Genomic DNA, 16,955 nt, shown 5'->3' with positions numbered 1-16,955 from the left:
AACTGTGGGGAGTGACTGATATACTGAAGAGCAAGTCTGCCATTCACAGAGACCTTCACTAGCTGGAGGAAGGTGCCAATGAGAACTTCACAAAGTTCAACAAAGACAAATGCAAGTCCTGCACCTCATGTAGACTAACCCTGTAGGACAGCACAGGCTGGGCACCTACTGACTAGGCAGCGGCTCTGTAGAAAAGGATCCTGAGGTCCCAGTGAAAAGCAAGTATGAGTAAGCAGTGCACCCTTACAGTGATAAGACCAGCAGCACACTGAGTGATATAAGCAAGGCAGCTGCCATCAGGCTGATGTGACATAATTCTTCCTGCCTACTCAGCACTCTTCAAACCCCATCCAGAGTGCTGCATACAGTTTTGGGCTCCCCAGTATGAGAGAGATGTTGACAAACTGTTCAGAGAGAGTTCAGAGGGGCTGAAGTCAATGAGATGGTCAGGGAGCGTATGGTGTGCAAGAAGAAGCTGTGGGAGAAATTACAGTCTCCCACTGCTAAAGGGAGATTAAAGAGAAGCCTCAGTCAGAGTTTCTCAGAGGTACACTGCAAAACAACAAGAGGAAAAGATCACAAGTTCAAACACAGGAAATTCTGTTTGCAGATAGGAAGTAATTCTTCATCATGACAGTGGTTAAGCACTGTCAAGAGACACTGTGAAAATGCCACCTTTAGATATCTTCAAACCTGATCGGTCAAGGTCCTGACAACCTGATTTAACTTCAAAGCTTTGAGATTTGAGCAGCTTTGTACCTGCTTTCAGCAGACACTTTGGACTAGACAACCTCCAGAGGCCTATTCCAACTCCCGATGTTTCTACGATCCTACAACTCTCACATAAATATATGTAAAACCCACAACGTTAAACCATAAAACCATAAAAACTAAACAAAGCCAAACCTACATAGCTTTGCATATACAATATAATGTTGACATGCAGACACTTCCCATGAGGGGAATAAAGAAATGTGTAACAGATAACACCACATGCTGCTGGAAATAAGAGGCAAGCACTATTATGAAGACCAACGTACATGAAACAAACCAAGCTGGGATTTAAGCATGCAGGATTACCAATATACGTCACAGCTCTATTTTATCATTCAGCTTTACCAGAGCAAATGATTTACAATAACACAGTGAGAAACAAAAGATCCAGTCTGCAGAGGCAAAGCTGAGTCCAACATAAAAATATTTTTGCTATGTTTATTTTGTAATTATCCCACTGACACACGCTGCCAAGAGCTGGAGACTGGGTGTCACTGCATTCATTTTGAAGCCTAGTTAAAGTAGTCAGTGAGTCTGCAATAATTCCTAAATGAACACGCAGAAGGTTAAGCACAACGGACTTTTCATCTCTATTTTATTTCACAGAAGCAACGCATTGTGGGGTGAGAAGGAGAGAAAGTTCAGGGTAAGCCTGGAGTTCTCCAATGACACTGTTCATAATTTAACCAAAACAATATGATACATAAGTAAATGCCATAAAACTTGTGCCTATTCAACTCTCCGAAGAGATCAGCCCCTTCTTAAATAATGGGAAGAGAATTAAGGAAGCCTCCCTTCAGTGAAACGCTCTTCAAAACCTGGCTTGCTTTATTATAGACAAAAAGCTTTCTGTACATTATCACCTCTGTTTTTCCTGACAGTAGGACACTCAGTTACTCCAAAATTTGGTTACAAGCACCATGACTGTAAACAATTAAAACTTTCATTTCTAGTCAAGTATCAGTGAACAGAACAGAAATATTTTGAGACAGAACCAGTGGAGACAGCATAAATTCAGAGTCCATGGAAGCTCATTTGGCTTTCTCCCCATTAGGATTAACATGGTAAAATCTGGAGCTGAGATGTTTGCTGAGCCACACATGGGCCTCGTGATTGACACTTGAGATATCCTGTGCTTGTTTGTAGACCCCCAGTACCAGTGCTTCCTGCCGTGTCCGGAGATGGCCCTCAGATATGCTGAACTCCTTCTTGCAGAGGCACATCCTGGGCGGAAAGATGTTTCAAAGCCTCCTCTTCATTAAAAGCCCAAATCAGCTTTTGTCAGGAGTCTGGATGTTGGCATGATTCCAGGATCAGGCAGAGACATCAGCTCAAACCAGCTGTCTGAAGACTTTTTGATTTCATGTTCAGATCAAATGCTATCTGTATTAAAATATTTTGAAAAGGCTTCCCCTCCCCGCCTTCCAAATAATGAATACTAAAATGTTTAACAGATTTGAACCAACCTTATTCTGTTGGTTGTCATATCTAGAAGTGGCTAGTGTTGATAAAATGGCTGTCCCATAAATAAACAGTGCTATTTCATAATTTATTTTTGTACTTCCACGAATATGACAGAAAATAATTAATCATAAATTTAAACATGTGGAGACAGACTGTCCTAGGCATCGCTGCTTGAGTGGTGAATTTCAAACTGATGGAAAAAAAGGCTGGTCTGACCTCAGAGTGTTTTACAAGTATTTTGACAGGGTATGAGCAATAACATGGAGCACAACTTTGGATAAATCGGGTCGACTGTGTTCAGAGGGGTTTGATCTAAAGGCCACAAAAGTCAGAGGAAAGACTCTGAAGGAGTATAGAGCAGGTAAACACATGCACACCATGACAAATCCTTCACTGGTGCTATTTCTGGCTGCAGACACTCCTCTAAAGAACAGTTTACCCAAAACTGCAGTAAGCCTAAACAGTTTGAAGGGCTGGAGGAAAATCTCCCATGCTCTTAGAGCTTGAATAGATCTTCCTATTTATACATTATGTTTAGCACAAAAGATAAGGTCTACCTCCAGTACATGCTATGATAGCATCTCAGAAAGAGAAGATGTGGCCTTCAGCCTGATGTCTCTTTCTCTGTGTGGAGAAAATGACAGTAAAAGGGAAAAGCCTTGAGGAGTAGCATCCTCTTGACTACCCCTCTGGCCTCTTCTGAACTGGGGGTGCAGGTTTAATGGAATCCCTCCTTCTCCCATATACACCTATACTCAATCTCCCCCAGGCTTTCCTCCAGAATTGTTTGTACAAACTGGGCATTTACTTCAATTGGCCAGGGGAGCTGTTTCACTTTTTGTAATTATGATTTAGAGTATGAGTGTGCTGCTTTTTTTTTTTCCCCCAAAGCAGCAATTCTTCTGATTAAAACAACCTGGTAATATAGCAAACATTTTTCTTCACAAAAGCGTATTTATTTCACCACAATGTCATCATGGTAGGTCTTCAACATCTGTACCTGTATATAGGTTACATCCAGCATCAATACGTACACATTTTAACATGGTCATCTTCTCACTGGCTAGCCCAGAGCTGCAATCAGTGCCCCTTCTTTGCCAAAAATGTAACTTTTCAGAACATGCATGATACAATCATATATGACTTAAATCCTGGTGAAAGTATTTCACTGTCATATTAACAGCTTTTTACTTTTTTTAAAAATACCAAATTAATTGGAACAAAACAGGTTATCAAGAATGCATATCTTAAAAACATCACTTGAAAAACCAGTAAAATTAGACTTCTTCTCCCTTTGGAGAGAGGTATTTGAGAAGAAATGTGTTTTACCAAGAAAGAAGTATGCTTGCACTAGAAATATGAAGACTAAATTTCTGCATTAGTTATTTTTAACAGAAAAATAACAACCCTTTAAAAATTACAGAGCTGCCACATATTTGGGACTAGTGGTGTAGCAACATACAAAAATGCTGGATTATCTTCCTTGTTTTATATTCCAAAAAGGTAAGCTCTGTATTGCCTGAGTTAGAAGTAGCAAACATGGCTTACGTGGGTTACCACTGTCTAAACAAGCAGTTCAGACAACAGCCCAGATGGCTCCCTTCCAACTGGAAAAGATGGCCTCTTTGAGGAGATGGGTTGAAAATGTACTGTAAGGTTTCCCTTTTGGCACTTTCTGCATCATGGACTGTCAAAGTAAGTGATACAGTGGTGCTCCCTCTTCTCTCCCACCTCACCACTGCAACTCTCAGAGGTTAGAAGGAACCATGGGCATCCTCACAGGAAACTTCTTGCCTGACTCTACTGGAGATGTGCTACGGGGACTTGCTGTGCTTAGAGCTGCTTTTGAAACTCGTGAAAGGGAAAGAAGAGCCCTTTCTCCTCTCATCTTTCCTGAGTTAAGGGAATTTCTCAGAAAAGTTAAAGCAGTTTGGTGTCACATATTACTCTTCATTTTCTGCCAAAGAAAACTGGATTTTTATTTGTCTCTTCTGGTATTTCCTCCATCACCAGTCCAAGGGCCAGTCATAGAAACCATCCACCTTGCACTGCCATGGACTGGCCTCTGTGCTGATCATCTCCTCCAATACAAAGGTACAGGGCACAAGCTCAGACTGCTTTACTGTACATATTCTGGGGACAACCATCTCTGAGGGATCTGAGTGCTTTCTTCAAATATTTATCATGCTCCTCTGCATGACCTCTCCTCAGGGAGGAACCTTCTGAAAGCTCAAGGTGGGCCCACTGCTGTCACTCACAAGCAGAACACGTTTGCTCTGGAAGGTGTAAGATGGAGAAACCTTCAGATGTAAAATTCTTCTTCGTTGGCTGGTGAAGCTGGGCAAACAGCACCACGACCATCCAGAGAACAAGGAGCTGCTCTCGAGGACTGTTTGGGCTGTTTGGAGAGAGATGCTGATGTGAATAAGCTGGAAGACCATTCAGAAGGAGAAGGCAATGAACCATCAACTGACTCAAAGGTATTGCACACGGCTGATACAGGCCTTCCACTGGTGGCTGCCTGTTTAGCCTTACTGACAGTTTGTTTCTGTGAGGGAAGAGAGGCTTCCAAGTCATTGCAAAATCCATTAAGGGCAGAGTACGCAGAGACCACAGACAGGTCTGAGAAGGATAGCTTCATCCCCGTGTCTACATCCGTCTCCTGGGCACCCTCCAAGTCATCAATGTTAAGCCTGGGGCTGCATCTCCATGTTTTTAACCTGGTTGCAGGTGACCCAGTATTTAAAAACCAGAATGGTTCACTGAAATGAAAAGTCTCTGAGGCTGAGGAGGAGTTCGCTGTGGGCAAGCAGAACAGAGACTTGCTTCGTTGAAATGACCACGAAATGCTGGAGGCACTGCTGGATCTGCGTATGAAGTCTCCTCCATCACTGTGTCTCAAGTCCTGCTGGGAGAAACCAAGATAATGACCAAAGCCGTTTGCTTGATGCACCTTGTTTTGACCCATATCTTTCGGTTGTTCACGGACAGATTGGTGGCTCTGAGGAAGAAAGGCTGGCAGAGTGGTGAAGTGGGAATCTGTTGACACAGATGGATATGGCTGCTTGTTCTGCTTTGCAGACTTCCTACACCAACTGCGTGCTTGCTGCAGCCGGGAGGGGGAGAAAAGAAGATCACATTAATACAGAACTGGCAGTCTTACAACCGTAAGTCTCCGTTGCTGAGTTGTTACTGCAAATAATTACGAAGCAGACTTCATTCAGTCTGCTTGCAACAAATGTTTCACTTCAATAACAAAGAGAAAGAACTCTGCCAAAATCCCAAATATTTACATAAGAAGCCTTGAAGACAACAAGAATAAATGGTAGAGGAGCCCTGCCTTGTGGGCTGAATTACTCTAGCTCAAAATTACCACTTCCTATTGACCTATTCAGATTCATTCATAGTCTGTCTTCCAACATGACTGCCTTAGTGGACAGAAGAGCAGCTGCCTCAGCTGAAGAACAAAAATGAAGAAATAGGAGATGTATGCTACCATCATTATTATTTCTCATTTCTTCCTTGCTGTGGTGTACATGTTTCCTTTGAAACATCAAAAATCCTTTAGCAAGTAACATCATACTTTGCTGTCTCAATGGGAATTTACTAATTCTTTCAACTCATTCACATTTTCTCTTTCACATCTGGTTAGCTCAGCAGTGCACTCTAGAACTCACTTGCTCTGTTAACTAGCTACTAATGACTTCAATCACAGCTTTAAACATCTTGTCAGCTGGAAACAACAGAGGAAGAAGAACCAGGTATCTTGATCACTATGTGCTATTAAAGTGACAAACGTGATTCTGGGCAGTATCAAGTGAGCTTAAAAAATATTAATGCAATGTGGACAACACTGCTAAGGCCTCATCCAGAATGCTGTGCATGAGTCAGCTCAAGCCTATATGAAAAAGAAAAACTAAAACTGAAAAACATGCAGCAAGGAAAAAAAAAGATGAACTGTCCATTAAAAAATCTGACTCACAGACTAATAAAAGGTTTCTAATCACAAGAGAAGTAAAAGAGTTTTCTGAGGTGAGTAATGGATAAAGATGCAGCTTAATCATTTTACCCAAGAGATTAAATGACATGACAGAAAGGGATGAGACCTGGCAACCAAGGAGGTCCTTTGTATCCCGTCTCTAAAAGAACTCCATACGTTGCTGCTTCCAACGTCTTGCTAGTGCACATCGCATTGTCTTAGTGACCCAGATCTGTCATAACCATCTTCTGGTTTTTATTGCAGTGATTTTATAAGCAAAAAAGGATTTTCACATCTGCAAAAAATGCTGTGCTTATTCGTGATTGCCTAGGTAGAGGTGATTTACAGGACAACCAAACCATAGGAGTTCACTTGGGCGCTGTAGATCTCTCTCCATATATATATACACACATACCAATGTATCCATAATGAAGTATGTTAATTCATAACCTATTTCTGTACAATCTAATAAGCTGTTTTCCTTAATGTCATAAATAATTAAATTAATTAATAGGGAAATTAACCACAGTAGTGTAGCAGTTTCATTAGCTGATAAGAAATCGAGTACAAAAGAATCAAATAAAATGAGTCAAATTGTCAACAAAACATTAACCAGAAATCACTTTAGACCTCTACACACAACATTATTTTATTTGTGCAGTACATGTTTAAAGAATTACTCAGCAAGATAAAAGGCTTGTGTCCATGAAAAGAATACCAGCTGCTTCTTAACTGAAGACATTCCTGGATAACAATAACGATATGACATGCTGAAAATACACAACCAAATTGCCACACTCTTTTGATGGGTTTGTCCAAGAAAACACTCCTCATTATATTTTGTTTGCTTTAACCAAAGGTACTATTTTTTAATCTGCAGTAGCTCTGATATCAGATACACCACATGGGTTCAACCATCACGCTTGGTGAAGCAACAGAAGCACCTCCAGATCATTTCTCCTACCTCTCACAGAGAAAATAATGGATTGCTTGACCATGGCTTCTTTTTATGCTATATTCTTTATGCTTTTGTAGACTTAGTTGCTAATTTGGCAGATCAAGCAAGCAAAGAAACCAAAGATCCAAGCAAATGCAGTCTCCTTGTTTGTGAAAGAGTAAGGAGGCCTTTGGTACCACAAGCACAAGTAACAACTCAGACAAAACTATACCTAAAAACAAGGCTTTTGGGAACAGATCTGACACTTGCACTGGGGAGAGCTCTGTGAACAGTATGAAAGCCTTGCTTTTATGTTGCGCAGACCATACCATCTGTGTCTATGTATAAAAGACACAGCCTACAGACATCCAATGGAGTCTGGAGAGCAATTCAGTTTTTCCTAAAGAAAATTCCTCTGTCTGGTTAGCTGCATTGCGGACTAGGTCCTTGGGCTGTTCTGAGTACATACCCTTCGACTAGAGTGAGAACACACACTATTGGTCACACAAAAATACCTGCAGTTAGACACCAGTTCTAGGTGTCTGCAATCTGGAGCTGAACTAAATCCTGCAGTTATAATTTCCATGTGCTCATTTTGCTTTGGTGTATGGAGGAGATATTTTGCACACTAATGAAATTCTCACGGATTTTGTTTTATACAAGGTACTTGCTGTTATTCCTGCTACTGGCTCACAGCTTCTGGTCAAGCTTAGTTGATCTGGCAGCGGGCAATGGTGGATCAGTGAGAAGAGGACAAGTACAGCCTGCCCTTGCGATGGCTGCCTGCAGGGCAGGCTGACAGACATCACCCACACAGCTTATTTCTGAACAGCTCTGTTTAGAGGAAGAAATGTTTGCTTTGATCCTTTTTTATTTAGATGTGTTATGATTTAGAAGACCTATTTTCCACTGCTGCTCTTCATGAAATGGACGGAATGGGGAAATAATAGGGGGAATTTTTTTCAGTACTTTCATCATATAGCAAGATATCTGAAAGCTTTCCTGACTGTGAGAATACCAGCCTGCACAACTGTGCTACAGGTAGGGTGTCAGAAGCTCCAACTCAAGAAATACCAGTGAAAAAAGATTACAGGCTAATCCTCTATTGTAGAGAACTGGATTATGTGGACTAATAAGACTTTTCTATATCTACATTCTGTAGCTTGTCAGAGATCAGAGAGAGGATTCGATGATTTAGCCAGGATTAAAACTCAGGCAAAACTACCTTCTAGTCCTGTGCCAAGGCCATTGCTAGTGCTCCCTTGCACCACCCTGGCACGGCACACAGAGAGCTGTGTGCAGCCTGTGTGTCTGTGTGATTGGTCCTCTTCCTGTTAACCTTAGAGTGCCTAACAGCTCCACAAAGCTCAAACTGGATTTCCAGGTGTGACTGGTGACAGGAGACACCACGACAAGCAAGCAGGAGATGCTGATCTTCCACTGGCCTCTGCGCCACAGGATGCTGGAAACAGCAAGACCTATTTTTGCACCTTGAGGACAGCGTGATGCACATACAGCTACTCTTGTCAGCAGAGCAGCCTTCTCCCACCTCTTCAGTTCTGCCTTTGTCTTTCAAAGCAGTTGCATCTACTTTAATTTTCTAAAAAATTTTTCAGGCCTTATCGTCAGCCTTCTCACAGCTTGCTTTCTGTATCGCCTGTTTCCTCGCTGCAGCCTGGCAAAGCCCTGCTGGTACAGCCATGCTGCCTGCATCAGGCACAAGCGCAGCAGAGATGCTGGAAAGTTGGGCAGCCGTCTGAGAGGACAAAGACTCGATCTCAACCACACCGTTGATTTTGACTGAAATTCCAAACGCAGGGAGAGAGATTTGACAGACCTCACCACAAAGACGCAGGAAAAGCCCGGCCATTGACTGAACAGATTAGCTCTCTAACAGAACAGATTTTTTCATCTGGCGCTAATCTGCTGCTCATTTATAATCTCTGCACAAATCTTTGTGAAGCCTGGAGGGATTTAGAGTCTTTGTGTATTACAATAGACTGCAGAAGAATTTCATGACAAATATCCGGGAACAGCATCAACAACTGGGGGCGAACCTCACAGAAATGCACTTTTGACTTCATTTGGGCTGCCTATACCTGACACAAAGAATCTATGAGTGCTCCTGCAGTCTATTTTAAGTTACTTGCTTTTTAAGAAAGCAGATACTGATCTCATTACGCATTATCTGCATTAAGCACTGCCAGTAGGGCTCCACTGAGGTCAGAACCCAGCCAAACAGCCAGCACAGCAACAACATCACCATCTCGAGCCCAGATTTTGCTCAACAGGAGTGTGATGGTGTTTGTTTAATTGTATTAAAACCAGTGGGGTCAATCCAGAAATAACAAAAAAGAATCAACTTGAGAAAAAAAGTGGCAGCAATTAGTCCTCAGTATCACCAAAGTAAGCCTTACTTGAAAGGCAAAATATATTCAGAAGGGCAGAATATTAAAAGGCAAATTACAGAACGAAATATAAAATTGAATTGAATGTATTTGAAAAGTGGCAGGTACTGTGTTTGTAAAAGTAGAACAGGTGGGTGTTTTGTAACATGCTCACTCTCAAGAGTTTTTGCTGGATGTAGAGAGTCACCAGAGATCTTACTATGCCATGAAATATAACTACACTAACAGACAAGAAAAAGTACCCTGGGATGAAGAAAACCAACTGAAAAATCATCTCCTATTTGACTTAGTGACTGATTCAGCTATGTCCCCACCAAACCCAATCATTAGCACTAAGAAGAATCAAACACCTAAGGCAGTAAAAAGAAAAGAAAAATAGAGTGGAAGTTATTTAACAGGAGGCTAGTATTAGACATACAGATTAATAAAATCAGCATAAGGCACCTCCCTTGATGGAGTAAATTTTTAAAAGACTATAATTTTCATCAGTTTCAACAGAAACTAAAAGTAATTTTTGTAAAGGTACCCTTTATACACCCTTACTTCTCCTTGATGCTTTTCTTGCCTTTCTACCTCTTTGTGTTCAGATCTGCTCTATCTGCACTATTAGTTTAACCAAGCTTGAAGCTCTTTTCTCACCTCCATTTTCCTTCTTGCAGACCAGATTGTTGTCTGCAGAAGTGCCCTCTCTTTGCCTGTTTTTGTCTTTCCTTTTTCCTTTCTGCATTTCCTTGCTCTCCCTTTTCTCTTTTACTTGTACTTAACTGTAATGACTCAAGACTGCAGCAGCAGGACTGCACCTTTTTTCCTTTATTTGCCAGCGCTTGTAGTTGGTGATGCTTTTGAGTAACAGGGAAGAGATTATTTAAGTGAATTTAAGACTACAAGGGTACACTATATCATCCAGTCTGCTCTTTGTTCATAATTTTAGAAATCATTGAGCCATTTCTTTACTGAGTCAGCTGACACTTTAGGCAGACAAAAGCATTTCAGTTTTCAGGAGACTAAACTGCTGTATGCTTCAGGCAGTGGCATTAGAAAGAGGTGCCAAAAAGCCCAAGGCCCCTAAAATGGTAGCACATTGCCTGATGCTCCTAGAGTATTTACATGTTTTATCAAGATCATACAAATGCAGGATCACCATCAAGGCACCTAAACTGGAAACTAAGGGAAGGAGAAGGAGCACTGCTTTGCACTGGAGAAAAGAAAGGCAGACAGGTGAGGGCTGGCAGAGTTTGGTGGGGCAGCTGAAGCAAGTGCAACCATGACCCTACTGATTTGTGTCCTAAATCTCTCAACATAAACAGAAGTGGACCCTAAGCCTCCAAGATTTGCCCCTCCTTGGCCAAGATAAGCTGGTGAGGCAAACCACTCCTTGTGGTGAACAGGAGATTAACATGTTTCCCTTGGTGTCAGTTGGGGCTGGGAGAGGAAAAGCAAAAGCTTTGTCCTTACCTCAGATCTTGTAATTATTTTGACATCAGCAGGTCAGTAACACCTGCCTCTGCTGCCCATATACCTAAGACAGGGCATTTTCTACATTTCCTGAGTCCCTCTTGTCCCAGCTCCTTGCTTCAGTTATTGCCAGTCTCCAGCACTCCGTAAGAAGGCCCTGCCTCTGCTCCCTCCTCTTGGCCTAAAGCACATTGGGTCAGCTGTGCATCATGGAAAAACCTCTCTGATTTCTGTGGTTCAGGTATCCTGAGAGCGAGGTTTGACTACAACCATATTTTTCATGCAGATGCATACAAGTTTTAAGTAAGCTGAGGGAAATAAAGGCACTTTTGTTCTCCTCGTGGCCCCAGACAAAAGGGGATGAACAGATGAGTTCATGAGTCTCACAGGCACCTGTATATACTACACTGAATAAACAAAGCAGTTTTCAGCTATAAGCTTTTGATTCCTTTTCTGTACAACATATTTGCCAATGTCAGTGTAGGCATGTAACCTTCATGCTGCTTCCCATCTTCAGGCATTTTGCACTGCAAACACCTACCACAGAATGTCTTTATGCATGCAGCTGGCAGACATCTGCACCCCAAATTGACTTCTGGCAACTCCAAGGGACATATTCAAGAGGAACACACTCATCTTGTACATAAATGACTGCAGCTGACTTCATGAAACCATTAGGGGATGATTACTGCGCGACCATAGATCAAGAGCACTCATTTTGTACTCTATTTTGTACCAAGCTACTCCAATGTAGCAGAGACCTGAGCTTGCAGGTAGCATGGCAGCAAGTTAATGAGACTTAATGGTTGCATCCACAAGCAATCTTTTTTTTGGCACTGAAGCTTCAGGAAATAAACCATGTCTCCTAAATATGATTAAACCACTTCTGAACTCAAGATTATGGTTGCTCAGTATAGATAAGAACATTGGCCAATTAAGTCAGCAAATCAGCTAAAAAAAAATCTGACTAAAAGCTGTGATCAGTTAACATTTGCACTATTATTTCAAGGATGGTCTATAAAGCAACACTAAGCAGAAAATAGCCACCCCATAAACAGTACAAGTTCATTAGCACAATAACTGGCGTAAAAGCCTCACAATGCCAGATCTGACTACTTCATTTCAGGCTGGATTAGCAAAGACTGGCAACAAACCACACATTTCTTAGGATTTTTAATTGTCTTGGCTCTCTGGCAATGCTGTTTGCTTCTTGGTGCTGAAGAAGGTGGAGGGGGAGGAATTTTGGCAATAAATTGGTTATTACAGGGTGAATCAGGTGCCTGAACATAGGTGTTTGGTCCATTCTGGTATCTCCTAGGGTGCCTGCCTGGCATTCCAGGAGGGCACAGCCCTCCTGCAGGTCCTGAGCCTAATCTGCCAGGACACCTCTTCTGGGTGGCTCAGGCACCCTTTGGCATCTGAAATGGCAGAAATTCTTATGCTTAAGTGCTGAGTCACTACTTACGTGAGATATTAATTTGCTGATGCCCACCTTCCTCCCAAGTACGTCTGCATGTGACCCCTCATGCAGAGCAGGTAGGAAGTTCTGCCAAAATGCCATTTTACCTTTCCTACCCTATCCAAAAACATTCTCGTAATTTAAAGAAGCCATCAGTGCACTTCCTTCTCTCTGCTGACTATCCCTGCTTCCCAAACACGCATGGCCAAGCTAGTCCTGTCAGTTTTTAACCTTTCCTGCTTCTCACGTTGCACTGCCAGGAGTGCAAGTTCATCAACACTTCAGCTGTCTCTGTGTGGATTATGCCCAGAAGCAGCCAGGAATTTGGACAAGACCTATAACAGTGGCAATATATTCAGTATACCAGTATATGGTATATTCTTAGCTACATTATTTACATATTCTTCCCACTGCTTTGACAAGAGCTCCCCAGAGCTCCTGCTTCTGGGCTCGGTGGAGCAGTGTGGGTGTCTTCCCACAGGATGCAAACATGCTCTGAAGCCTTGCTCAAGCCAGCTGAAGCTTACCCTTTGCCTCAGCTGGTGCAGAGCAGCACCCTTGGAGCTAACTTGCCAACGTGCAAAAGCTACTGTGACAAAATAATTTTGAAGGGCTTCCTTGCAAACGAAGAAATATAAACAGACTTATCAAGCCTATGAATAACACTGTTTTCTCTTGCACTGATTTTATCTAAGCTCCTTGGTAATTGCATTTGCAAAACGGGTTAAGAACACAGATCAATCCGGCTGGCAGGTATCCAAGTCCCTGTAAGCACACCAAGAAAAACACAGAGGTCACATCTTGTTAGTATAATCATGGAGGTATGTTCAAACTTCAAACATTAAACACTGACTGTTATTAACAGGGATGTTAATCTACCATTTGGGGTATAATTGGTAATTTTAATCTGTAAAAACATACAGCATCCATATGAAGTAGTAAAAATATTGTGATGATTACTACGTACCAACTGATTTGCAGGCTGAAAAATACTAAGATGTAATTGTTTGGATTAATATAACTGAAAAGAAGTGAAAGTTATTACCGACACTGTGACATTGATATCATTGTTAACAGCAGCACTCCATGAGAGGTCAAAAGATAGTCCTGTTACTTTAAAAGGGAGATGCTATAATTGTTTTGAACTCTGAGTTAAAAGAACGTAAGGAGTCCATGGATCACCAAATCCAGTGTTTCCTATAACCCATGCTCCATCATACAATCCCTTTTCCTTAACTTTCCTGTCTTGAATTATGGTATTAACCTGCTTGCACCTGCTGGGTGGCTGTTACGCAGTTGGCCATCAATACAGACAACTGCCAACTTAAATCTATTTATCGACAGGTTTTTTTTCCTGTACCAGAAGAGTCAGTTAGTGAAATGGTCCACTCCTCTGCATGGGGTGAGAGCCCTTTCCTCTACCTGCACCTCCCTGAAGTCACCTTTCTAGAGTCCAGGGCTGATGGCAGATGAGCCCGCAGGACTTTGTGCAATGGCACAAGCGCTTCCCACACTCCTTTAGGGACACTGACTGGTACGCACTGGAGATTGCACTTCTCTTTTCATGATTGCACTGGTGACTTGTAGTCATCTGAGTACAAACAGAACATTTTCCCTTTGGTTTAGTTATAGAGCTCCACTCCTGATTGTACAGAATTGTTTCAAGCCTGTATATCAAACCTAGATTTCATGACTTCACAGTTATGTAAGTTAGATCCAAAGACAGTTTTCCCCCTATTTTGCACATATTAAATTTCTTTTGCTTCACCACACTTCCAATGTAATAATCTCAGTTTTTTTAACTTAATTTCCATTTGCCATTTTGCCCTCCTGTTCAGCATAATCCTCCTCACTGAAAACAGAAATGAAAATTAATTGCACTTGGAGGCCATGCTTAGTAGGCTTTCACCCTTTTGTTGCATATGGCTAAAATCTTATTCTGATTTTCTTTGCAATGTTTACCTCAGCCTGCTGTTTGGCAAGTCTTGCTTTACCTCTGTACTGCCTGGCACCTGTTATTTCTGAAAATTTGCTCTTTTGAAATTGAAAGTCTGATTTAGGAGCCCTGTTGTTGTTTGTTTGGTTTTTTTTACCCTTCCCTTCAATTTACTTGAAACCAGTGCAAGATCCATAAACCAAAGTTATTCCACAGACACCTCCTGAAAAAGAACAAGGAAAAGGGGACATAGGTGAGTGTGCATGCTGGTAAAAGTTTTGTGATGGCTCTTATAAACCTGAGTTTACAAATTATCTCAGCCTACCACAGATACGCCTGCAGTGGAAGCAGTAACCCTGACAAAGTGGCGATTACCTTGGCAGACAGGCAGGGAAGCCGAATTGCCTCCTGAGCCCTATACCTGTGCTGTTCAACTCTGGCACGGGGTGTCTCTGTGGGAAGTGTCTGCACAAGGTTTCACTCCCACCCAAAGTTGACTCACCAGAGCACAGATGCCCTCTGTACCTGGATTTTCGGTCCCAGGAGGCACAATGCTGCAGGGGGGGTGTGTACAAACCTCTCTGCACACTGAGAGGTCCCTTCAGTGGATGGCACCTGCAATGCCTCTTCCATAGAAACAAGGTCAGACAATTTGACAAGCTTAATGAATGGAATTCACTCGACAAAATTACCCTTCTTGAAAATCTGAACAACAGTCTTCCAAAGGTGAAGGCCTGTGCTCCTTCATCCAAATGCTAAGCAGCAATAAATACCTCTCCAGTGCAGAAATGCACATTTTAACCTGGCTCTGTTTCGCTACAGCTACCCCCTCTGCAGGGCAGGCAGCTATTAAAAGCTTTTTATAAAGCTGCTTGTTATTCCCTTTATCTCCCTCGGATGTGCTGTAGTGAAGCAGAGCATGCTGATACATTGCCCAGATACGGTGCCTACAGATGTCCTAACAAATAAATTCTCTTTTAAGACTCGGTTATGAGCACTTGAGATTAGTTCAAAAAGAGAGTCTGTGGGAATGTATCTCTTAGGCTGCTCTTCAGGGTGCATTTCTTTTCCTTCGCCACCTCTCTCCTCATCCTGATAATCACTTGCAAAAGAGACATGCAGTTTGTCACCCTGTGATGCTAGAAAATAATGAGTACCATCAGGAATTCTGCCTGTCTTCCATAAAAATCTCATAACTGAGAGCTATTTCATGAACCCCTGTCAGTCCTGTGCCTGTATTTCTTATAAAACTACACCCATCAGCCATCATTTCTCCACTTGGGCTCGTAATTCCTTCTCTCCTCATTCTTTTAAACAGCTCCTCATCTCACATCACTCTTCGCATAAACTGAGGTTGACTGATATCTGGATAGCATCATCCACTGCTTCCCTGATTAGTTACACACACAGCAAGGGGTTTTGAGTTCTTCCTTTAGCAGTACTGGCCCAGCTCCTTCTCCTAGGATAGAGTAAAAAAAAAAGCCTCATTTTCTGGCTGCAGGTTAAGCTTTCCTGCACAAAACCAATAAATGTGCTTCTGTTTCCCTGTGTACTGAACTCACCTGCAAAAGTATCCTATTTCCATCGTGGTCCTCTGTCTGCCACCTGTCTTCGCTGATGGGGCTGCAAGGGTTGGGCAAGAGAGGCACAAGCTGCCCCACATCCTTTACTCTGAACTCCAGCACCGCTGACTCTGTCGGCATTGGCACCTGGCCCTTTGGGAGTTTTTTTAAAGAAAACTGAATGTCTATTTCCATGTTAGAATAAACAGGGAAAACACAAAAGTCTGCTTTTTTCTGACATACTGGTCTTTTCAGTATTAACTCGTACAATTTCAAAATGTCAACAAAGTTTTCACTCCTGCAGTATATAGTGAAGCGGATAATTTCTTTCCCGTAGTGCACTGGGCGAATGGCCCACAGAGGAGTCTCTGGAGCCAAAGTGTAGAAGTCCTGGCTGCATGGCATGTACGGGAGGAACTTCCCGTGCACTCGCTCCGTGTGGTGGTAATGCCAAGGGGGCTGCTGAAAGGTTTCGTGGAGCTGCAAGATTGGTTCTTCTCCATATTCCTCCTGCAGGAACAGAATGACGGCAAGTGCTGGCTGAGCAACACCAGCCTTGCCTGGCTTCCTGCACTTCTTCGGCACTCGTCTTTCTGAGACCCGAAAGAGTTGGAGGTCGGGATGGATCCAAGCGAGAAGCTTATCGATGGCTTGCTGAAGAGTCTTGGATTCACCTGGGTCTGTGATAATATGTACACTAACAAGGAATGGGTCTTGTATACCTTCCACAGAAAGTTCACCTGAGGGTACAAAAAGAAAAATATTCTTTAAGATTTGTAACCAGGTTGTCAACATTTAGATGATCCTTAAAGCAGAAACAGTCTACTCAGTCACACTGGGCATTTTTTTTTCCATCACTCCCAAGCTCACCTGCAGTAAACTAAATATAATGTACAGAGATACAGCAACCAAGAAAATAATCACAAGACAGAGAAGTTTCATCAAGCGTACCCTGAGAGTTGCTGTTTCTACTGAGGTAGC

The 16,955-nt window shown here is 42.3% G+C and overlaps 1 protein-coding gene across 1 annotated transcript; it reads right to left on the bottom strand.

Moving 5' to 3' along the window:
• Positions 1-4,540: 4,540 nt before the first annotated feature.
• FAM124A (family with sequence similarity 124A) lies at positions 4,541-16,714 on the bottom strand (the record flags this gene model as incomplete). Its single annotated transcript, XM_010179101.1, has 2 exons — positions 4,541-5,344; positions 15,975-16,714. Coding segments are annotated over 2 exons (1,544 nt in total), but the record flags the coding sequence as incomplete, so codon positions are not given.
• Between the last annotated feature and the right edge of the window lie 241 nt (positions 16,715-16,955).

Source organism: Mesitornis unicolor, unplaced genomic scaffold (genome assembly GCF_000695765.1).
Source record: "Mesitornis unicolor isolate BGI_N332 unplaced genomic scaffold, ASM69576v1 scaffold16502, whole genome shotgun sequence".
Lineage (NCBI taxonomy): Eukaryota > Metazoa > Chordata > Aves > Mesitornithiformes > Mesitornithidae > Mesitornis > Mesitornis unicolor.
This window is presented reverse-complemented; position numbering and strand designations above follow the sequence as displayed.